A 25,123-nucleotide genomic window follows, 5' to 3' on the forward strand; every position below is an offset into this window, starting at 1 on the left:
TTTTTACACTTTGTCTGTTTTCATAAAATGTGATTTAAGAAAAATAAAAAGAAAAGAAAATTGTAATATATCGCAAAATATTAAATCGTAACCCCTGGATCGTGATACATTGCCAGATTCTTGCCAATACACAGCCTTAGTGATAGCACTGTTAAAACTGAGCCAATACTTAAAATCAATAAACCTGCTGCACCCGACAGACCCAGTTAGGTTTAGGTGTAGATTAAAGTGTACATTAAGATTAGGCTGAGGTTAGATTTAGGAGTAATTTAAGGGAATAAAATTACATTTAACATTTTTCTAGATTTCCTTGGTTACAGTAGCGTTGCATTTGGTGAGTGAACTCTCAGATGTGAGTCGGATGTAAGAGGAATCGCCTGCAGTCTTTTCTTCGCCGCTGGAGATTGCGATTCCCCTGAACGTAGCAATGAGTCGTATTAAGATTAAGACAATGACAAACGACCAAAGAGGACGTTTTCACATCAATCTATTCTTACACCCCATTGCTATCTTGGCAACGGAAAACACAGGTGCACCACTGCCTGAAAACAACCTAGGCAGACGTCAACAGTCAGACGTTCATTGCTATCTAGGCAGTGAATTGTCAACACAGGCACGTGCCCAACGCGTCTACACCCCCCGCTTTGCACCATTGAAATAGCAATCCACCAAAGTCAGACCGCACCTGGCTCTAAAAGGGAACGGCAAGTGACATGCTGATTGGTTTATTGCCTGTTACAACCAAAACACACCCGTGTTTGATTGCAAATACACACTGACACGCCCTAAATCAAGATGCATGCTTGACAGCTCACCAAAGGATCGCTAAAACAGTGCCCTAAGTGTGTTAGTCATCTTGCTGTGGACCAGTTGGGCTAGTCGTCAACATGGTTAAGCTCATGTTGGAAGGACTGGGGGTCAGTGTTTTTTTTTAATCCCTTGTGTTTTATCAGTGCTAAGTCAAACTGTTGGACCGTCCCTGCTGACCTGATCATGCTGCCACACACTGACCAGGCTAATGTGATCCCAAGCTCAGGGAGTTATCTTTGCCTGCGAGGCAGACCGCTGGGTTGCAGTGATTCATTCTGTTTGGCCTTTTCTATCCGCGCGTCTTTCACTCGTTGTCACTTGCTGGGCTATATTTAGCGCTCGCTGGCACTGGCTTGCGCTGTTGTACCACGACATTGCTAATTCCCAGACACGCTCTGTAGCGCGTCAGAGCCGAAAGCTTCTCAAAAACTAGATGATGGTATGAGAGATCACTTGTAGCGTATGTGAGTAACACTGCCGATTAGCCACACTTATGAACTACCAAAAAAAAAAAAACTCATTAATTCTCTATTTATCTGCTTCTGGCAATGACTGGGTTGACGTAATGTGCCTTATTCAAAGGGGACTTATTTACACAACTGAAGAAAGCACATCCCCAACCCTATTTTGTCAGCAAAAGAAAGAATAATAGAACATAGAACATAGAGAAGCTAATGTGATCTATAACAGGTAATGTCCTCTATAGCTAGGTAAACTGCAGGCTTCATTCTTGTGTGTATAGCCACTAAGATATGTGTGTGGGTGTGTGTGTGTGAGCATCTTGCCACAGAACTGCATGTTCATCATCACAATTAAATGAGGATTACAGTCTGTACTTTGTATTGTACAGAAAGTTGAGTTGGTTGCGTAATAGCTCATCCAAGGTGTAGTAAGCAGTGCTGGTAACGTTAATGCATTACCCCATCTGATTAATCCACAAACTGTAACACCTTTTTGAGGCCCCAGCTTCCTCCCGTAGGTCACTCTGATTACAGAGCCTAGTGACGTACTAGCGGTTTTATTTAGCAATGTAAACACACAAGCGTCTCTATTGTTGAGCTCTGAGGGTAGATTACACTTTATTTTTGCTGAAATATGGATTAAATCTAAAAACTCTCATTCTCCTACCCCTCCCTCATCTCTATCTCTAACACTAACACACACAGCTGCTCCTCTCTTAGCCCTTAGCATAATCCAGCCCAATGACTGATAGTCCATTTAGCTCTTAAAAAGTTGTTGAAGTATTTTCTCTATTAAAGCGTCTGTGTCCGAGCTTCTTCGTGTTCGAGGCTAAAGTTCTCAAAACTACACTATTTCAGTCCTTTAGACAGTTCATAATTTCTCCCGCTAAAAATTCAAGGCCGTGCTAGCTAGCATTTTAACCTGTGGTTCATCATAATGAATCCCAGAATATTGTTGTGATTAACAGGATTCACCTGTGGGCAGTGATGGCTCAGCGGTTAGAGCGCCGGGATATCGATAACAGGGTTGTGGGTTCGATTCCCGGGCTTGGCAGGCTGCCACTGTTGGGCCCTTGAGCAAGGCCCTCTTTGCTCCCCGGGCGCTGGAGTTGGCTGCCCACCGCTCTGGGTGTGTGTCTGTACTCACTGCCCCTAACACGTGTGTGTGTGAGTGTGTGTTCACTACCAGATGGGTTAAATGCGGAGGACACATTTCGCTGTACAGTGACAAATACGTGCACCTTTACCTTTTACCTTTTTTAGGAGATTGACACCACTAGTAGTAAGTGTTAAAGAAGTGTGATCTTGAACCTGTTAAAACTTTAGCTAAATTAGCTATTGCGCTAGGTAGCATAAATGCAACCCAAACTACGTGTAGCCACTATTATAAGCCATTCTTCTGTTGTTGTTTTTAACACTGCATTTTCTTTGTGTAGCACTTCATTCTATTCTTCTCTTCTACTAAAGATTTTTTATTCAAAGTTTTCCAAAGCCAAATGGATTATAATAAAACCAATGTACAGTTGAAAAGGCTTTATTTAATTACATTTTTTGGGGTTAAAAGTAGGGATGCACCAATACCACCTTTCCGTTTTCGATACCGATACCAGATTTTCAAGTGTGTGCCGATACTGAATACCGATACTGAGTACCGATACCGATAACTCTTACTTACTACTAGATAGATTGTTATAAATCCTGATATTTATAGTGTTCCACTTTTTAATAGGTTGTATTTTTTATATCTTATGCCATATAAGATATAATAAGCTTGAAAGTACAGCATTTTCTGATTGAGTAAGTGCTCATTTGGTTTCAGAGCTATGAAAATGTTTTAATTGCCACAGAGCAGAAAGACGTGCAAGTAGGGAAGTATAGTCTTGCTAAGCTCGCTTGCTAAACTTTTTAGCTTTTTAAGAAGTTTTTAATTCACATTTCAGAACAGTGTGTGGCTTTTAAACAAGCTGCTTTTGGTTTCAGAACCAAAACAACACCACAGGGTGTTTCCATGGTGCTAAAACGTAAAAGTGACATTAAATATAAATGTTTAATGGTAATAACTATTTATGGCATTTAGATTCATAACAAAGTATGCAAACAAAATGTTCTATGTAAAAATAAATTAATAAATAAAAATAAGGCGTCAGTAAACTTCATGATATTGGTGCTCTCCATTGATGATACCGATACTGTGCGTAAGTGCGTAAATCAGTCAAGGTGCTGACAAGCCAAGTCTTGGTTACTTCCCTGAGCCCCTCTCTCTGATAAGACCACCCATGGAAGATGACACCTCTGTAGTAATAGTTTTTACTTCGGGATACGCCTCTATTCTGGGTAAATCTACAGGACATTCTGTAAGTATTTGGACACTTTTGTAGTAATAGTTTTTACTTCGGGATACGCCTCTATTCTGGGTAAATCTACAGGACATTCTGTAAGTATTTGGACACTTCTGTAGTAATAGTTTTTTCTAGAACGTCCAACACCACATGCAGAATAATTGCTCCATGTGTTCATGAACAGTCCTCCCTGGGATCCTGGCATATTTATATGGTATAAATACCCTCTTTTTCACTTCAACATTTGTCTGTTTGCATTTGTCAGAACAGAACCCCATCTAATCTGTCACTGCAAGAGTGACAGACACTTCAGAACAGCACCTTCCTCAGGCTAGACGACAGCAAAGCTAGCTGTGGCTTGCCTGAGGACGAACCGAGGGGAAAGGAAAAGGTTAGGGGAGCTGAGAACGCAAATGGGAAAGAAAGTTGGGGGTGGGGGTGGAAGTAAGCACGCTAGTGATAAGAAAAGGAATGAAACCATCACATACTGCTACGTTGAGTGAAGACAAAAAGCAAACAATGTTTGAGATTATATTTGGCAAGCCACACAACTGAGTCAACACACAAACGCCAGGGACGGGAGGCAACAAACGGCCTGGAATAGCCTGCCAGATCATCCCGCAGACTTTACAGAGATAGCAGGCAGACGGTCATGTCAGATATAAACAGCTGCCTCTTAGCTCAGGCCTAACAAACAGACCTCATAGCATCACAGTGACGTTCAAGAGGGTCTCGCGGCTGCTAGATCAATAACTGTCAGCGTGTTTTATTGAAAAACATAATTGGACTGAATCTCGCTACTTTGAGGCACAGATCGTGCTCGCTTAGTCAACTCTAATGGCAGCTCAATAAGCAGGAGAATAGCGGGTCTCACTCCAGCGATAAATGAACACAAACAGGCAGCCAAGAAAGCCGGGAGAAAAAACAGAAGCAGCAGAAGTCTTCAGGCCGGAGTAGCTAATCGTTACAGCCCTGAAGAAATTGGCAGCTTGAAATAGAGCTGTTTTCACAATGTGAACGAGTGAAGGAATCAAACAGATGTCTTAATACTACATTAATGTCACTGGATGTAACGTAATCAATGTAATGCATTGATTACGATGATGATTCGGGATACGGCTCTATTCTGAGTAAATCTACATGACATTTGTACAAGTATTTGGACAAGTGACAGATAGATATTTAAGTCTATATTGGGTGAAGCAGAAGGGATATCCTTGGTACCTACTGTACATAATCCCCTGTATGTGATTGGACAATTGAAGCTTTCACTGACTGATGCTAGACATCCATGCACATCCTGTTTTGAGCCAGAAAAAAAAAACATCACCAAACGTCACCAAAGATGTCTTTTTTTAAATGCTGTGTTAATATTAATGCTAATAATGTAAAACCTAGCCTAATTTGGTTATGTCCTCATAAGCAAAATGCTACCCAAGACTTTACATGAGCATAGTCAATCATTTGTTATATTAATCTTTGTCTACAAATAGCATTAACAGTGTTTTACTAGTTGTAATATTTAGACGTGGGCTTCATGTTAGTTCTATATGACGATATATTCACATATTTTTTCTTGATCAGGGTCGTGGTGGGCCTAGTTTTTACCCAGACACTGGGCACAAGGCAGGAATAAGGAGCAGCTCATGGACCTGACTGGTGATTAACGTACAGTTTCACACACTCAATCACGTTTAGCAGGCTGAACTTTCTCCACAAGGGGGCACTATTAGTTTTCAGAAGGCCTTTGTGCTTTGCATTAATGACACTGTGGAGTATAAAGGGTCTGGAATGAAACTCTTTGGTTAAACGTAATCTCGAAGAGAATTGTCCTGTTTATATGCATATTCACATGCAAATTCTTCGCAGATTTTTATATGTAGACATTACCAAATACTGGTTACTGTGCCAAGTAGTACATTTAGACACAATTTAGACACAGTTTTGGTGGTAGACACTTGTTTATTTTCCTACTATCAAAAATCTATATTGTCATTTTCTCTGATGACACTGGATAGTATTAATACTGAAAGAAATCAATAGAATACAATAGAATAGATATGCATTGATATATTGATCATTTGATCATCAATCATATTGAACACTACTTTAGAGTCAACTGCCATGTAGTGGGCTGTTTCACAACTGGTATTTGCGAGTTTAGCGACATGCTGGGTTCGATTTAGGGGAGAGCAAGCAAACCTAGACATCGCAGTCTGCTAAATGTGCCTGAAAACAGTCGAAAACACTCCTCTGACCATTCAGTCGACGCTGTGCTCTCAGGAATGAGGCTTTATCCTTTAAACATGGTTGATCTAAGCCTCAGTAAGCTGGGACACGGCCCATGCTGCGGTGTTTATAGACTGCCAGCTAACTAGGCCTTTGGCCTTTAGCCGGCAATGACTCCAAACACGGCAGAACTGGCCTCAGTTCGCCTTTCTGTTACTTTCAACACCAGTCACTCGACTTCGGTTTGTCAGACAGGTTTTTATCGCTAACACTTATGTCGATAGCTCAGCAGTTAGTCAACAGCAGCTGGGCTGTCTGATACTCAGTGGATCAGTGGTTGAGCTAGCTAAGCAAAGACTATCTAGCTAGCGGAGTCATTATCATTTAAACGTTTATAGTCAGGTTTCAGTCAGCCAGCCCGGCTTGAATTTGTTTTGTGGAGGACTGCTTGTTCTAAGGCTAAGGCTGACTTACCCTGATTCAGAGCAGTTTAAACATTTGTGATTGTCAGACAGACGGTTTAACTTGTATTGAATGGTTGATTTACCATTACAGGGTTTTCTTAGTCAGTGACCCTGCGAGCAAACCGAACTTTGCAGGATGAGACTGTACGGAAGCCACGTTAAACGCAGAACCATCTGCGCTACTGGCGCAGCTTTTGCTATTCCCTGCCCTCGGTAATACTGTGGTTTCACACTGCAGAAGTGCACCACGTAATGCATGCAAATGTTTAGAGTGCTGACTAGCCTTTGATTATTTTAACTTCCACTAGCATATCGTGATACATAATCCAGATCTTTTCCTCACCTACAGTATATTCTTCATCAAATCTAGAACTCAACCCATTCTGCTTCCTTAACATCTGCATGTATCACTGCCAGAGTAAAAAAAGAATTCCTTGATCTGTGATTTCTTTATGTTTGATTTGTTTATTAACGTGTCAGTTTCAGCATGTACTTTAACACTTGCAACACACACAGACACACACATAATTTGGCACAGCCAGCACTTCAGACGCACTCTCATGGCCTGAGTAAAGTGCTCTCATCAAGTAGGCCTGGAGCATCAACCACAGGAACAAATGAACAAACTGGCTGGCAGTTGAGTGTGAACATACACCAGTGACAGGGAAGCTTGCCCATACCCAAACACGCTCAGAGTGCTGCCGCCTGCTAAGCCCCACGGGGTTTAGGCTGAGAAATGCTTGTTTTCTGTCGGTCGAGTGGGTAGGCTTTAAAATACAGTACAAACAAAATAGTAAATCAAAAGATTTTGACTTATTTCATTATTTTATTGGTTGGTTTACCCTCACACATATATATTCCTGATATATTCCACTCATATGTATTGACTTGATCTTATTATAATAATTATATATATTATAATAAATGTAAACACAAACCTAAATGCACTAATAATACAGTAAAATGTCATATTTTATTAGCATAATATTAATATTTATTAATATTTTCATATAGTGGAGAATATGTGGATTGTGCAACAGAAATAGTTTTATATATTGGGAAATCCTATGTATTATATTTACCAGTATATTTCAATTCATGCAAATGTTTCAGTGTATGTGTGTGTGTGTGTTATACTATATGTCAAATATTGACTACGTATATTGATATGCAACTCACTCACGTTTAGCTATGGTTTGCATCAATGACAGTATGTGTACTTCTTGCCCATATAAACCATAGTACAATACAAATCTATTTGTACTATATACTTATATGCACTCACTGAGCTCTTTATTAGGAAGCCTTGTATTATGTAATTATATATTGCAATTATCTAATCAGCCAATCTTGTGGCAGCAGTGCAATGCAGAAATCATGGAGATACGGGCCAGCAGTTTTTGAGGCATGACTGTTTGTGAGTATTTTTAGAACTGCTGATCTGAGTTTACTCGGAATGGTGTAATAGAGAAAAAAACGTGGTGAGCAGAAAAGCATCTCAGACAGCAGGCCTTAAGGTGGGTGGCCATGTCACCTTTCACTGTTGTCAGCCAGGAACAGAAAGATGAGGCTGCAATGGGCATAGGCTGACCAAATCAGGTAAAGACAGGAGAAATGTAGCCCAGTCTGCTGAATCTCTGCTGAATCTTTCCTCTGAGGCACACAGAGGGTGAGGAAGGGTCGGGATTTGGTGCCACCAGCATTAATCGACGGATTAGTTGGGATGTGGTACAACCTACTTCCGTCTACAGCTAAAAACCCAGCTTCTAGAGGTCTACCCCTACTGCTGTATATTGCTGTGTATACAAATATGTCTACTGTGTAATTCCGCAAATATGTGTGTGAGTATAATAAAGGCTTATTTAAGCTTATGAACGCTTTAGTTAGTACAATGACTGGTTAACTGCCCTTTATCCAATGAGTAGTTATGCTCTTAACTACAAGGACCAGCTTATACCCTTCACTAACTGTGCTATAGAGCCCACTGTTGAGTTAACTGAGAGTTCCAGTAAAGGTGCTTTCAACAGAGCCCTGTGTGTGTGAGAGAGTTGTTTTTAGGATCCCAGGGCTCATCAGGAGATCAGGGCTGGAACAGTGGGTGGATGAGTCACCGCTTACGGGCCAAAGCCACCTCAGCGTGCACTCGCAGGCTCTTCCGCACACTCCAAAGAGCCTGGAATAGACCCCAAACCCTGAGAAAAAAAGTCAGCCTACACTGTACCTGTTACTCAAGCAGATATAATGAGAACCTACAGAAATTAAGTCTCTCTCAGTGGATCCTGTCAAATAGCACAACACTTGCCTCTCTATTAGAGTGATATTTCTGAGCGTTAAGCTCTCCAGAAGGGGAAAGGATGATAAGTGCAGAACTGGAGAGTCATCCATTTTTCCCCATGGGAGCCGTTAAAGCAACGAGACAATGTATTTCGTTTTCTTTTTTTTTTTGGCCCAGACACGAGGCTTAGAGATGACTAAACCGGCAATTTATGAAACGCGGAGCAAGCAGACTAAACACAGCTCCACTCATGAAATTGGACGCCAAGCACAGTGTCATGGTTTTGAGTGAATGCTTACGAGCTCAGTCCCGCTGGGCTGGCTGTGAATTAAGCGCCTGTCAGCTGGCCAGAGAGTGATGTGGAATGCAGCGTTGAGGTGACACCTACTTTGACCTTCTTGATCAATAAATCGATCCGCGCATCGTCTGGTGTGTACTGACACACACCGGCCGCCAGGAGTGAACCCAGAGAATCCTTACCCAGAGAAATGGCTTGGTTATGAAGCTCTGGTGAAGCGACTGCGTCAGGTGCTTGTGAGGCTCTTAGGTCAGCTCTTGGGTGTCGTAATGTCGTACCTAGGAGCCTCACAAGCACCCGGGCATCTGCTTGACCAGGGCCTCTTAACTATGTTTGCCCTCCAGGAAATGGGCAGAGCAGACGTATAGACGTTTGGGTGGATGTTTTTAAATTTGGCTAGGTTAGGCTAGAGTTTTGATGGCCTGATGGAATGTTGGGCTAGTTCGCATACTTTATGATCAGGGTCCACAGCAGTGGCCTAGTTCAGACTGCATTCAATTTTAATACGATACAACCATAAATAATTGGATACGAACTGACCGGAAAGTCCACACACCGGCGGAAGAAACAATGTCAAAATAAGGTGGATAGTGTGGTGTGACTGCCCAAGTGGGAAAGTGGGAAGCCCAGGCTGCGTCATGCAGGGTATCAGTGCTACTTTGTAGAACAGTGAGAATTAAGGAGAACATCCTCGAATTTTAGTGGGTTTAGAACACATGAGAATGTGGGAATAGTGGGAACGTGGTTCTACATATTGTAAAACAGTGAGAACTCAGGTGAGCGTTCTAAAATTGTATGGCTTGAGAAAACATTCTAGAAGATGGGAGAACATTGTAGAACAGTGTGAATATGGTAGGGCATTCTAGAACAGAGCCGAGGGCAGAGAACATTCTAAAATGTTATGGAAGGGAAACATTCTAGAACTGTGTGAATGGGGGAATACACTGTAGAACAGTGTTCATGGGAGAGAACATTCTAGAACAGTGTGAATGTGGGAATACACTGCAGAACACTGTGCATGGTAGAGAACTTTCTAGTACATTCTAGAACAGTATGAATCTGGGGATATATTGTAGAACAGTGTTCATGGGAGAGAACATTGTAGAACAGTGTGAATGGGGACGACATTCTAGAATAGTGTACATATGGGAGAACTTTGTAGAACAGTGAGAATTTAGGAGAACTTCCTTGAATTTTAGTGGGTTTAGAACACATTATTTTTTTGTGGGAGGACATTATAAAACTGTGTGAATGCAGCAGCAGAGTCTTCAATGTGAAAGGGGGGAACATTCTAGAACTGTATGAATCTCCTACACTGATCCACCGCGGAGCGATTTCTGAGATGCAGAGCTGTAGAAGACTAGAAGGCTATAAAAGATAACTTTTTCTTATGTAAATATTACTCAGCTAACTCCCGGGCGATGAGAGTCAGACCCAAAATAGTGACGCCATCTGTGAAACAGTGCAGTCTAGTTCTCGATCGAACAGATGATATCTTGCTCAAAGTGAGAGAATCCATGGGTTGTGTTTCAGGAGCAGAATTTGAGGGAAAGTATCCTATTCTGATTTCAGACAGGTGTAGCTAAACACTGCACAACACTCTAATTATGTCTGGGAGAAGTAAACAAGATGAAGTGGAGATCTTATTTAGAACATCGCTGTCCTCTGGGCGTCTCTTTAAAACCTAATCACGTGTGGTAGCTTCAGATTTGAACGATTCTGACATCAGAGTTTCTGACTTGTCACTGAGTTTAACTCTACGATCATGGTTGTAAAAGATGGAAAATATTGACTGACCATCAGCTGTGGATAAGCTTAAAGCTTATCATCAGCCGAGGTCCCTAGATGGCACAGCTGGCCTTGCTCTCTCCAGAATGGGTGGAAGGCACTCTTCCCCCCACATCGTTGGCGTCTGCAGGCTGGTGCGTTAGAGCCGGGTATACAGCGTTTCCCTCCAGGCGCATAGGCCATAGGCTTCTATGCACTCCTATGTAGTAGATGACTGGATGTTAAATGTATTGCTGATACAGCTTTAAACCCTATTGGTCCCCCATCCTCGAGAGCCCAACTGGGGTAGTATGTCCCTTTCCTTCCCCTCATCTCTCAGTGTGGTACCGGCATGTGCAAGTGTCTTATAGATGAGGTAACAGAATGAGCAGTTAGCGATGTCCTCCAACGTCACGATGTCCAATGACGCTGCATTAGAAACTGTTTGAAAAGATACACTGGAGATTCACATGTCAAAGGAAGTACATCTCACCCCTCCAGCACTGGTGTAAGTATAAATACACTTTGCTTGCTAATAATTTTTAGAGTCTTCTTAGTCTTAAAATCTATTATTAAATATTAATAATAATGTGTTGGTATCTCTCTGGATACTTGTTTGTTAAATTTTTCCCTTCTCCCAATTTGGTACTGCCAATTACCCACCCGTTCGTAGCTCTTGACACTATGAGGGTGAGGACTTAACACATGCCTCCACCGATACCGCCAGCCACTGCCTCTTTTCTAACTGTTGCCAACGCGGCATCGCCAGGTAGCCGACGCGCTTGGAGGAAAGTGCAGGTCCCCAGCTCCTCCACACCGGCTAACAGACACCTGCACCTGGAGAGAGCATAGCCAATTGTGGCGCTGATGGCTGATGGATGAAGTCACACTCGCGACCCCTGGGTAATAGTGGAAGCCCATTTGACCACTGAGCCACTCGGAACCCATCATTGGAGATGATTATTTTGATCAGCAATCCATATGAGAATGGTTTACAATTGTGGAAGAAATAACAAGGAATGAAACTGGTAAATAAACTGATGCATGCTTCCAGAAGTCTTTCACCTCCACCCCCCCCCCCCCCATTCAAGTTTTAAAGGGGTGTCCTCACTCCCTCAGTGTCTCACTGAATGTCTCTAAATATAGAAGAGCCTCTTCATTAGCCGTGGAGCGGAGCGCAGACGTCCTGCAGTGAAAACACTGCAAGCTCTTTCTGACAGCCATGTTCATCAGGACTAAGGGGTCAGGGGAGTGCGAGCCGCGGCTCTGCTGTCACCATGGAGACAGAGCGGGTGGAGTAGGTGCCCAGTTGGCAAAAAAGCCACTGGAGCGTAGAGGTGCCATGTTGTAGCATGGCAGAGCCAGGCACCCATATGCTCTGGCTTGTGGTTCACTGGCAGCGGCACAGGGAGATGAGGTAAGCCTCTCATTCAGCCCAACTGTTTCTTTTATTTACACTCTCTCTATCCTTAACCACAGTCCCTTGGTTCTCCACGTCCAGTGTCTTCTCCTCTGCACCAGTTGTGAATTCCAACAATGCTGGCGCTATGAGTAAACTGCTGTTCATGTTTAAGGAGTGTGGCAGTTTTGTAATATGTAAAAATATTTTAGTATTATTACTGGATTCCATATATGAATATGACCTGGGTTTTAAAGCGTTAGTCCATCATCATTCTGAGGTCCAGTCCCTGCTAGGTTTTTGTTAAAAGACTGAACAATGCATGAAAAACAAGCTGTCTGCTTTGTGCAGAACAAATGGACAGAGTACAGGTGGCCTACACACAGGAAAGCTCTTACTCCGGGCTCAGGAATGAGCAGATTTCTCGAAAAGCACTCTCTAGCCAGAGCAGTGCTAAAATGTCTGCAGTTGTGTGCACTCCAACTACTGCATTGTTGCTGACCCCTCTACCCTCAGCTAAAGTCCGGGCTGTGGTCAAATGACAAAGTAAAGTAAGGCAGTGGAGCAGGATAAGGGCAGACAGGCGCTGAAGCGAGGCGCTGATGCCCCAGACAAGTGAATCATCCAGAGCAGTCGCTGGCCCTGACCCCCTCCTCATCCCCTTCCCCGGCCCACCAGTGCCAACCCTCAGGGCCTCCACCCAGAAGGGAGACAACAGCACTCTGAAAAGGTCAGCCAGTCTCGAACAGACACACACACACACACACACATACACAGAACTGACAGACCAATTTAGACTGAAACGGAGAGAGAGAGAGAGAGAGAGAGAGAGAGAGAGAGAGAGAGAGAGAGAGAGAGAATTAGATAAAGAAGGAGAAAAAAAAATAGAGAGAAAAAGAGTTCAGTGAAGACATCAGATTCCAGGCAAGAAGGCTTCAGAAAAAACAGTGGACCAGAAATATCAACCAGATCAAATTAATATTATGCCTTAAATCTTTTATTCCTTGCAATCTTCTCCTCATGCAGGTTTATGACTTTCACATACAGAGAACCTCCTTAATAACACAAGGATGAACCACTGAGAGAGCCCAGACTCAAAATCAGAATTGTTCTAAGATCATAAGTATGAACCACTAAGAGGAACCAAGACTCAGAATCAGAACCTTTCTAAGATCATAAGAATAAACCACTGAAAGAACCCAGACTCAGAATCTGAATTGTGCTAAGATCATAAGAATGAACCACTGAGAGGAACCCAGACTCAGAATCGGAACCTTTCTAAGATCACAAGGATGTACCATTGAGAGAACCCAGACTCAAAATCAGAACCGTTCTAAGATCATAAGTATGAACCACTAAGAGAACCCAGACTCAAAATTAGACCTTTCTAAGATCATAAGAATGAACCACTGAGAGGAGCCCAGACTCAGAATCAGAACCTTTCTAAGATCATAAGTATGAACCACTGAGAGAACCCAGACTCAGAATCAGAACCGTTCTAAGATCATAAGGATGAACCACTGAGAGAACCCAGACTCAAAATCAGAACCTTTCTAAGATCATAAGAATAAACCACTGAGAGGAACCAAGACTCAGAATCAGAACCTTTCTAAGATCATAAGAATGAACCACTGAGAGAACCCAAACTCAGAATCAGAACCATTCTAAGATTATAAGGATGAACCACTGAGAGAACCCAAACTCAGAATCAGAACCATTCTAAGATTATAAGGATGAACCACTGAAAGAACCCAGACTCAAAATCAGAACCTTTCTAAGATCATAAGAATGAACCACTGAGAGAACCCAGACTCAAAATCAGAACCATTCTAAGATCATAAGTATGAACCACTGAGAGAGCCCTCTCTAAGTTCTTCTGGACATCATGAAGAAAAACTGGCTATACGTTTACGTCTGACCGATTGAAACCCTTTCTATTAAAAGTTACAATATTGAAAACCTGATCTTCCAAAAATGTATTTGATTATTATGCAATAATTTCATCATCCTGCCATATGGCCAAACCCTGCACTCCTGCTGACCTGGTTCATTTTAAAAGATTTATATGAAAATATTTGCAACCCTTAACCTCCCCATCTCCCCATTTTTAACTCTATCCTCTCTCTTTCCTGGCTCCACCTACTAGAGAGGGGGGCTGGACTCCACAAGCCACCACAAGCCATCTGAACTCCAACGCAAAGTTCCCCAAGTTCTCTACCTTCTCTTATAATCTCCTTCCAAATCATCATACACTGATGGCATGGCCTGAACTAGCAAATAGGTGTGAATTGTGAATTTAAAGTGTGCTCACTCATGAAATTCACACATTACTCTGGGGACAGATGTTAAAGATTTTGATGATGTATTGAACTCCAGAAGAGCTTTAGGTGAGTCTAAGTGGGCCATTGTTGGTGCTGGAGTTTGAGTTACACAATGTAATTGTCCCACAGGTAAAAACACAACACAACCCTGTCCCTGCTACACTGATACCACAGGGACCCAGAGTCCAGGAGCCCAGAGCTCAGAGGAGCAGCTAGAAGAACAACACCTCCCTCCAGAGACAGTGGTCCGGGCTAGGTGAAATCTAAACAGCCCTCAAAACAATCCAAACCCTGCAATTCAATGCTATGGCTTAAAGCAACGGTACAGCAAAAATGCTACCCATTATTATGTCAGAGTGACATGCAAAAGTTTGGGCACCTCTGGTTCGAAATTTCTGTTGCTGTCAATAGTTAAGTGAGTAGAACTGAGAAAGTGAACTGATGTCCAAATGGAGATATAGATGAAAAAATATTTTCAACATTTAAGCAAAAAATCATGCTTTAAATAATATTTTATTTTTGTCATGTGCAAATTTAAAGTGAAAAAAGAAAGAGCGCACCATGCAAAAGTCTGGGCACCCCAAAAGAGTGTAAGCACTCCAAGAAGGTCTCAGATCTTAATTATTTTTTCAGGGCAGGAGGAGGAGGCTATAACCAGGAAAAAAGGCTGTAAGTAAGGCAGTTAACAGGAATATTTGAGGTTAAGTTGAAGCATTACTGCTTCCTCACCACAGAAATTTTCAAAGAAACATCTGAACAAGTCCTATGAACTGAAGTTAAAATATAACTTTTTGGATGCATTGAGAAAAGGTATGTTTGGAGAAGGAAGGGGGTGCAGAACTTCAAGAAAAGAACACCTTTCCAACTGTTAAGCAGGTAGTGGGTCAATCATGTCATTGTGTTGCAGCCAGTGGCACAGGGAACATTTGACTGGTAGATTGGAAAATGTATTCAATTTCATACCAGCAAATTCTGGAAGTAAATCTGTCTTTTCAATTTCCTTTACTAGTTCCATTAACTGCTCTCTCTCTCTCTCTCTCTTTCTCTCGCTCTCTCCTTTTCCCTTACACAGTCATTTCAGTGTGTTTGACTTTCTTATCAGCGCTGCTGTCCTCTAGAACTTCATTAGTAGTCAGTTTCTGACCGCTGTCGGACGGATATTCTTAGTTCGTGAAGCTGTTCTGAATAAATTCAAAATACACCACACTCTAAGCAAAGGGTCTATATAGTATTAAAAAATGTTTTTATGACTCTATAATGGTGCTATATAGGGTCATTTGTTAAACCTTCTTTAAAGAATTATCTACAAGAGGGTTTTCCTATATATCAAGAACCATCCAAGAGTCTTTATGAGTATATTGTGGCTGACCATATGCATTTCTTCATGCCCTAAATCTACCCATTTTCTAATAACTACATCCAGCACCATCATGCATCATATCGCAAAGCTGCTTTAATGATCATGACAATCAGTTCAGTGATCTTCTGTGGCTTTCCCAGTCACGGGATCTGGAGCCAATAAAACACCTTTGTGATGTAGCAGAACAGGAGAGGCACAGCGTGAAAGTGCTACTGAATCCTGCAACATCTTGTGGCATCCATGACACCTGTTTTGACAGGTTATGTGTAACCCTTACACTTACACTTACACAAACCAACCACCTTCTGTCCAAATGTAAAATTCTTTGACGGACTAAATACATGAATAAGAGAGCTCATCATGGTTAACAGGGCTGTTGATGAATACAATGGAATTGACATAAATTCATGTCTGAAATTGTAATGAAATGAATATCCATCATATCTTGCAACAGTCATATTTCAAGACAGGTTACCCAAACAAAAAATGGCAATAATCACATGAAATATTGCTATCATCTAAAACTACCTGTTGCTGTCTGCAGTTTATTTAGTATTTTTAGTAGAGTATTTAACCTGCACTGCATTTAACCTGGAGCAGAAATGCTTCTGACTGGCTGCTTTTTTACACTACCCCCCTAACGTGCATTTGTCTAACATGGCAAGACTGCAGAGACTGCTGATATTGAGGGTGGTATTGTGGTTGTACTCTTTAATATGGAAAAACGTTTTCCAATTCCCACCCATTAGCTAGGACTTCCCCTCACACAGCGCTACCAGTGCTGAGAGCATGAAAGCTAGCATGTGCTTCCTCTGAGTCGCATGAATCCCTGCATCTCCCTCTTTTCAAACTTCACCACTAATGCAGTATCGTCGGACAGCCAAACACGTCCGGAGAAGAACACTAACTTCTATTTCTTTTACCACAGCCAGAGCTGGCCTGCACTGATTCAAGGGGCATGTGCAACTCAGAAGCCCTCACCCCTGATCACGTCTTAAAGCACTGTGTGAATCCAAAGATTAAAAAATGGGCCAAAAACAACTTGAAAAAGGAGCGCTGCACCTGAAAATGCTACACTCGTCATGTCATGTTTTAGAAGGCAGATCACAAAGCAACAGTGCGAATGAACGGTCAGCACTGCACATTGTAAGTTTCTGACACTTCAAAATAAGCACAAAAAACAGGCAACATCTCTGAACATAAGCTTATCTGAAAGTGCCTGATATTGGTGAGAACGGAGAATACAGGAGGGCAGAAAAGGAGCACGGTAGAGGAGAGGAAAGAGGGAGATAATGAGACAGACGAAGACGTGACAGCAGCCACTGTGCGAATGAAGAAGTCACACTGACCCGTCCGTGTGACAGGAGTGATGGAGAGGGGAGCGAACAGAGCGAGGACAAGACAAAAAAGAACGCAGAGTTCAGAAGAACATGAAAGATTGACAGAAAGATGCAGGCGAGTGAGAAACTCCTAATGAAAAAGAAGCGAGGGGAAGGGAAACGTGTAAACTTTATAAATAAAGGGGTTTTATAAGCTACCTGCAGACTAAAGGGGCTTCAAACCTGAAACCAATCACAGCCATGTCCATTCATGTCCATACATCTGCATACATGCAGAAAATAAGCAGCAAAAACGGCTGTGTTTTGAGTTCATCATGTGACATCACAACCATGAACACATTTACATAAGATCACTATGGCGATTCAGCTGTCTGTTCAGTTTGAAGTGATACGGTGTGTTGTTCCTGCAGATGGGCTGTAGTGCAGTTACAGGGGTGGAAACCGGGTACGCATTGTGCTGTTCCTGGCTGTATGGGAGCAAATGTATCATTGCAGCCTTCCGAAAACACATACAGTACCAAAATACAGTTTGGACACACCTTAAATTCAGTGTTTTTTTTATATATTTTAAATATGTGTCTTCATTGTAGATTAATACTAAAGTCATCCAGACTATGAAGAAAAACATATGGAATTATTTATAAAAAACAAAATATGTTTTTAGATTTTGCTTTAATGCACACCTTGGCATTTTCTCAGTCAGCTTTATGAGGTAGTCGTCTGGATTGGCTTTCAGTTAACAGCTGTGCCATGTGAATTACTTCAATTTCTTGCCCTCTTAATGTGTTTGAGACCATCAGTCGTGTTGTGAAGAGGTAGAGTTGGTATACAGTGGACAGCCTTATTTGAGCAATGTTCTAATCCGTATTATGGCAAGAACTACTCAACTAAGTAAAGAACAAAAAGATGAAATTGGCCCTCATCAGGAACCACCCCAGGAAAGGAAGATCAAGAGTTCCCTTTGTTGCACAGGATAAGTCCATCCCCAGCCTCAGAAACCGCAAGTTAACAGCACCCTGGAAAATAGCCCACCTACTGCTTCACAGATTATTTTGATATGTTGAACACTTTTGAGTTTGCTACTTCATTCTTTATGTGTTCCTTGATAGTCTGGATGACTTCAGTATTCATCAACAATGTAGGAAAATAAAGAAAAACATGTGAGAAGGTGTGTCCAAACTTTTGACAGGTACTGTATACATGCAAACAAAGTATAGTAGAAAGTCATCTTTTTCTTCTGGCCATAAAGATTCCAGGGGAACCCGTATCAGTCCTAGTCATTAAGGCCCTATGTACCATGACACTGAGCTTGGCCCAGAAACAGAAGCAGAATAAACAACAGGAATACAACATCCCGTACCTTGCTGGTTGAGCTGCAGCGTGCTCTTGCTCCACTGGGACAGCCCCACGATAGCCACCATCTTGGCCCCCAAGCTGGAGCGCCGCTTCTTGTTTCCAGCTATGCCGGTGGTGTCGGGCCCTGAGCTGGTGGGGCTTTTCTCCAGGCTGTACATGGCACCGCTGATGCTGGAGCTGCGCACCACGTTCCGGGCTGCCGCCACACTCATACCCCCGGGGCTGGACACCTCCACTGAGCTGCTGAGCATCATGGTCCCACACAGGCCTCTGGAGATCGGGGCAGACTACCAGGAAAGATCACACATCAAGATCGTCAGTATAAACACTCACTGCTCAGCTTTCAGGTACACTTCACACTTTTCACTTTATCATAGAGGGCTGGAAACAGTATTCTTAGATTAAGAATCAGACTGGTTCAGCCTCAAATGGGCTGAGCTGGGGAGTTTTAGTAGTAGCGTCATGCACTGTGGTATCTGTCACTGCATTGGGCTGGTGGATCAGGGTGGGGTCCAGGGAGGGTGTTCTCCTTTAGAAGGCCATCGTTGCTGGTCCAGAGTGAGTTGTAGGGAACTTGAATAACAGAATTCAAATTCAACCAGAGTTTGTTTTGGATTGAAATGAGGGGTCATTAAAAAACACATGAGAAATCGCAAGTGTGCCAAGAGAGCAAGTGATTACAGCCAATTGCATGGGTCTCACGGCCAATGCAGAAGACCCAGCAGCCCTGCCATACATGTCATATGTTGTTATTTAGAGTACTATTTATGTTCTTTATGGGGGCATTTATAAGAGCCATTTATCTCAAAATAACAGCTAAGACAATACATTTATTTCAGATTGTATTTTCTGATTTCCATCTATTTACATACACCACAAGTCGGCAACAAGCTTCTCACAAGCTGCCAGAATTTGAGCCCATTTGTCCTGACAGAGGTGGCGTAAGTTCACCATTTTTTTTTAGTTTAGTCCACAAAATGCCAATGGCTTTCAGGTCAGGACTTAGTGATGGCCACTCCTACCAACCATTTTGACACAAATACTGAAACTGAAAATTATATTTGAATATAATATGTGTTATAATATAATAATAGTTTGGTCAAGTGTCTTTCAGCTTTTGTTCAGCACTGGCAGATATTTTGTGCCTCCTTCCTAAGTGATACAGTGTCTGCTATGATTTTTACATTTGCAACTGTTTGGACAGCCGCTCATTTCACTTTCAGTTGTTCGGAAATTGGAACTCAGGAAGTGGACTTCTTTTAATAAAAGACTCCATAAATCCAAACAGAACTAAATCCATCTCTTTAACATTTTTTCAAATTAATGACTGCCCACCTGCCCGACCTGACATTGAAGGAAGTTCCACCGTCTGGCTCTCCTGCTACCCGCCACAGACCAGCTGCTTACCCACCAGCTACTGCTACCTGCCTCAGACTGGTTGCCCACTCTCCATTACCAACTACATTAAAGTTGATATGGACTCCAACTATTAATTAATCAACCAATATTACTTTTATTAGTCTTACAATCACTACTATGACTATTTCAGCACACCTGAGCATAACAGCAGTCTTAAGTGGTGGTACGGTGACTTTTACCAATCATTTCTCAAGTAGTTTACTTATAAATATTACAAATATTGGCAAAAGTCCCCCCTTCGTTATGGTTCCTAAGGTTTTTCTTCTCAAGCCATGAGTGATTTTTTTTGCCACTGTCACCTTTGGCTTGCTTACCAAGTTTAATGTTATACTGATCTTTTGTTTTATTACCAGATTCCTGTTATGCTGCTGTGCCACATCATTAGTTGTATCTGATTTGATTTGAAAAGGTCTTGGTTAAGTTGTCTGGACTTTCCCATGGTACCAAGGGCAAAAAGGCAAGGTAGACTCATAAATACACCGTAGGTTTAGCGGGCCAGTCAGAAGCTATTAAAAGTCATTACATCTTTTTCTAGAACCTTTCAGACTGTTTAACAATTAATGCAAATACAGAAACTATTATAAATCATTTGTTAACTGTTTAGCACATCTTGTGGAGTCCCACAGGGTTCTATTTAAGGGTCCAGAAAACTTTGAATATGAATTATGTGCAATCTAATTACAACAGTAAAGAAGTAAAGTGTGGGCCTACATACAGGTTATAAAGGATAAAAGAGGCAGTCAGCGGTTGGTGTATGTACACTTTTGACTTAATTAGGTCATGTAAGTGACTGTAAGTAAGTGTTTAAGAGTTCATGTAAAATGGGAAGAAGAGAATTCATTGGAAATACTCTGATAAGACGCTTCATTGGAAGTTAATGGACTGTAGATAGAAATTTCACTGGAAGCTAAAGCGCTACAGGAAAACCCACCAGTCCGACAGATGGAATTTCAGTAATAACAGTGTCCGAACCCCCTACCACCACTTTGGTGTATTTTTCTTTCTTTCTTCTAGATAACCTTCGAGAAGAGAGATAACCTTAACCTGGCAGCCAATTCGGCCGTGAGAGGGGCATTTGTCACCAGTGACACTGTTTAGTCCTTAGGGAAAACATGCCGCAACAACACACACACACTGACCCACACGCTAACACACAGCTCCTACCAAACTCTAGAAAATCTTTGAGAAATACCCTGAATGAGACAAAGTAGTTTACTATTTGAACCTTATCTAAAGGTTCCTTACAACAGCTAAAGATGCCCCTTGTCTTCTCCTCTAATTGTAGAACTGGAACAGCAAGATTAAACCCACAACCCAAAGGCGCATTAAATTTGCAGGCTCTCTGTGGTTGGTGGTGCTTACACACCGAGCCCTGCCTCACACTTTTACCCTACATGCTCTTTCCTGCACTCTCTCTGTCTCACACACACACACATATCAAGAGCACTTTAAGCATCGCTAATGCACTTTGGTTTCACACACCATGTGTTTGGAATTGTCACGTGTGTAGAACTAACACACAAAATAATATTACCCAATGGTAGAATGTTTCACCTGCACACTCCTACAAACCTAACCTCAGAGACCACCCCCGCTTCCGTGTTTCACACAAAAACTGAAAGGATACGATCAGAATTATAGTGCTTATTTATTTTAAATTTTCATCATTTTAATTATAAGATATATATTTAATTATAAGAATTATAGAGCTTAAAATAAACATAATTAGGCAGAAGTTTAGATTTGACCAATACTTCAAACATACGCTGTACTACTGCACTAAACCATCTGCATCAGCAGACATGTACATTAAAAATCAGCCCACCATTCCCATATCGCTGCATCATCAGTAATGATTTACACGTCTGACTATTTACTTTGACCAAAAATAATAAACCTTAATTTATCGAAACCCTCCGAAACAACTGGAAACAAAGAAGAAGAAGTTAGTGCCCTGTGGATATGGAGGTAGTGTTCCCAACCCTAGTTTCAACCCTTTTCCACTTTCGGGGGGATGCTGAGCTCGAGTGATACTGACATTCTGACATACTGACATGATGCACAACATAACCCAAGCTTTGGCTAGCCAGGTTTAGCTTTAGCTTTTGCTCAAAAGGTTGCTTAGACTTGAAAAGAGGGCTGAGCCATGTTAGCCTTGTGATTGGTCAGGGGTGTGCTGACATCCGCTTTTGGGGGGAGAGCAATACTGGTAAGACAGCAGACACTTCTTAGACTTAGACTGGGAAGATATTCTTAAGACATTTTGTACATTTACACTGGAGGCCCCGAGGAGCCAAAATAACTTCATTAAAAAGAAAACATCAGACTTGGCTTCCCAGGGGCTTTAAATCATTTCGTTTGATATGGCAGTGTTTGTGAATGACTCAATGCCATTGTTTTGGGATATCCTACGAATCTTCATGTGAAGTGGGCGGACCTTCCGACAAGCACCTGAGCAGAGTGAAGATGTATTTACCAGTAAACCATCTGGCGTATACAACCTTCCAAAGAGAGATCAAACGCAGCATTAGACACTACATTCTCAGGAAAGGCAAGTTACTTGTGTTGTTGGGGGCTCTCCAGGGCCATGGTTGGGAACAACTGAGAGTCCTAGAGTAAATACACATAGTCTCCTAGAGCATATATCCATCTTAAGCACTTCCCTAATCACCAAACAATGGATTCTTTGGAACAATCTTTTCACCGTTTACTGGATGTATATGGTCAAATTTGGCCTCCATCCTCTCTACACTGAGAAAGCATCAGCAGAAAAGAAAAGAAGGTCGATCAGAAAAGTGAGACTCTACCGGCTGATTAAAGAACCAATTAGGCATAAAGCACACCTTCGCATTCACATCCGCCCAATATAATCATCTTCCAGTTTACCAGAAATAATGACCAGGTCCTATAGGTTCCTAGAAACCCACTCGTCCCGATTCCCTAAGAAAAGAACCTCATCAAAAGCTAAAGTACTAGCTCTTTTAAATTATGCACATTTCACAGGGGTCATTAATAATGATGAGCTTATGGCTTAAAAGAGTTGAGCACACACTGAGTAACCAAAACACCCTCCTCTGGAAAAGGCAGAATGAGTGAGCAAGATGTGAAAGAAAGAGGGAGGGGGAAAAGAGAAGAAAAGAAAGAGAAAGGCAGTGAGGGACTCCACTGGTGTCAGCTCTAAAATGGATTTGTTTTTTCTTCTACCGGATCCGGAATGCTCTCGCGGTCCCAAGAGAGAGTTCTCTCCATCTCTCAGCAGCAAACCAGTAAAAGGAGGAGAAAACAAGAACAACAGAGAAAGAACTGGAAGGGAAAGAAGAGACGAGTGGGGGAATAATTCTATTACTGACGCAGAAGATGAGGAAAAATAGGCCGAGGAAGAGCTGGGAAGAATGAAGATGGAGTGAAAGAGACAGAGACGGAGACGTCACGCGATGGAGAAGGAAGGAGAAAAAAGAAGGGAGTGTGTTCTCACTGTCTAATGAGCTGCCTCATATACTCGGTACTGCAATACTCAGTGCATGCGTTGCAGAGTCCAGTCCAGGGGTCAGTAAGATGCTTACATCCTCTGCAACATGCCCATTATAATGAAGCTTGCCTGCACTCTAAGATCTCCGGGCCACTCTCATTTAAATGCCCTTATTATTTATTTATTCATTTATTTATTTATTTATTCATTAGCAGCTCAGTGCTGTGGTTCTTCTAGAGCAAGGGTGCTGAAACATTTTGTCTTGGGGGGGCAAAATGCAACGTTTATGGTGGGCTGAGAACCAATTAAAATGAAAATATGTATTATCACACATATGTAAACACATTTCTGTTTTTGTCATCACATGGTTTTCAACCATTCCACATGTTACTAAAATACATATTTGAACATGTTATATATGTTTGTTTTCTCATTGTTTAAAGGGAGGGGCTAGGGTGACTCTCTGGTGGGCCAATTCGAACATTCTCATGGGTTAACTTCGGCTCATGGGCCACACTTCAGGCACGAGACGTTCCCTTACCTAAAAGTCTTCAGAGATGCTGCCAAAATCATCACATTTTTGCCTCAAAACATGTGTACCAGTGGTTTATGTCATGAAGAAACTGTTAAAGAAACGTTAGGGGTGTACTAGTGCTGGGCAATATGACCTCAAATCAATATGACCATTAATTGAACATTTTACCTCGATTTCCATTAATGAACCATTATATAAGCTGCTCAAGCTGCTCAGTTGCCTCTGTGTTTGAGGTCTTCTTCAGGTTGCTTCCATATCAGGGACTAGACGGGGTGCAGTCAAGTGAATACACACTCTGTGGTATGTTGTTAAGGGGACAGTACATGAACATGGGGAAAGTACTAAACACAATGAATGTCAGGTTTGATTCATTTTCGATTAACTGCCTAGTCCTAGGGTGCAGGCTTGACTGTTTAGGCAAATATACAAAACATACAACGCAAATCGATATGTCTTCATTTTGAATGAGAAACAGAGGCTGTGTCTTTAACTAATGAGGTAATACTACAATAGTAGATTGCTAAGAATTTGTGGTCTTCTACACATGCAGTCCTAATTTTCTCATCTCAAGTATTTTTTTCTCGGTGGACGATGTGCTCAGCTGTCAGTGAACAACACCGGTATAGCTGCTGACACACACTGACACACTGACATACACATACATGGTACTTATTTTAATCTTCAGGTGTAAAACATGTTTTCCCCATCCTAATTAGGAGTTAATTGATCATTAGGATCAGTGATCACTGTGAGTGCTTTATAAAGCGACTAGCTTTGCTTGGGCCTGCAATCAGTGAACTTGGCAGTGCACAGGTTGTTCAGTGAGGCACATCATAAAACTGTAAAAAAGGAGACCATTGCAGAACTCAGAAAAACACTGTGAACAGCTATCAGACTGAAAAGGTTACGAAGCAATTTTTAGGGTTTCACTGAACTACAATCAGAGCCACATTGTCCAAATGGAGAAAGTTTAGACCAGCAATCAGACTTTTGAGGAGTGGACAACCTCTCAAAATCAAACTGCAAAAAGAAAAAACCCAGGAACACCATCTAAAGGACTGTAAGCCTCTATTGCTTTAGCTAAGGCTTGTATCAATGACTGAATCATCAGAAAACCACTGAGTGAGAATGGGATCCACGGCAGAATAGCATGGTGGAAGCCAGTGCTGCCCAAGAAAAATGACAATGCTTATCTCAAGTTCCTAAAGAAAACACATGGATGATCCTGCTGAGCTCTGAAACAATGCATTATTAGCAGATTAACCCAAAGTGGAGCTTTAT

At 41.9% G+C, this 25,123-nt stretch overlaps 1 protein-coding gene across 1 annotated transcript in view; it reads right to left on the reverse strand.

Moving 5' to 3' along the window:
- Window positions 1–25,123, reverse strand: part of rims3 (regulating synaptic membrane exocytosis 3) — an 89,714-nt gene that overhangs the window by 51,896 nt on the left and 12,695 nt on the right. The window contains exon 2 of the mRNA XM_072675826.1: window positions 18,424–18,706. Within this exon, the coding sequence (XP_072531927.1) occupies window positions 18,424–18,673 (250 nt within the window). The 5' untranslated portion in view covers window positions 18,674–18,706. The remainder of the gene's footprint in view (window positions 1–18,423; window positions 18,707–25,123) is intronic.

This window comes from Salminus brasiliensis, chromosome 3, assembly GCF_030463535.1.
Source record: "Salminus brasiliensis chromosome 3, fSalBra1.hap2, whole genome shotgun sequence".
In the NCBI taxonomy this organism is placed as follows: Eukaryota; Metazoa; Chordata; class Actinopteri; order Characiformes; family Bryconidae; genus Salminus; species Salminus brasiliensis.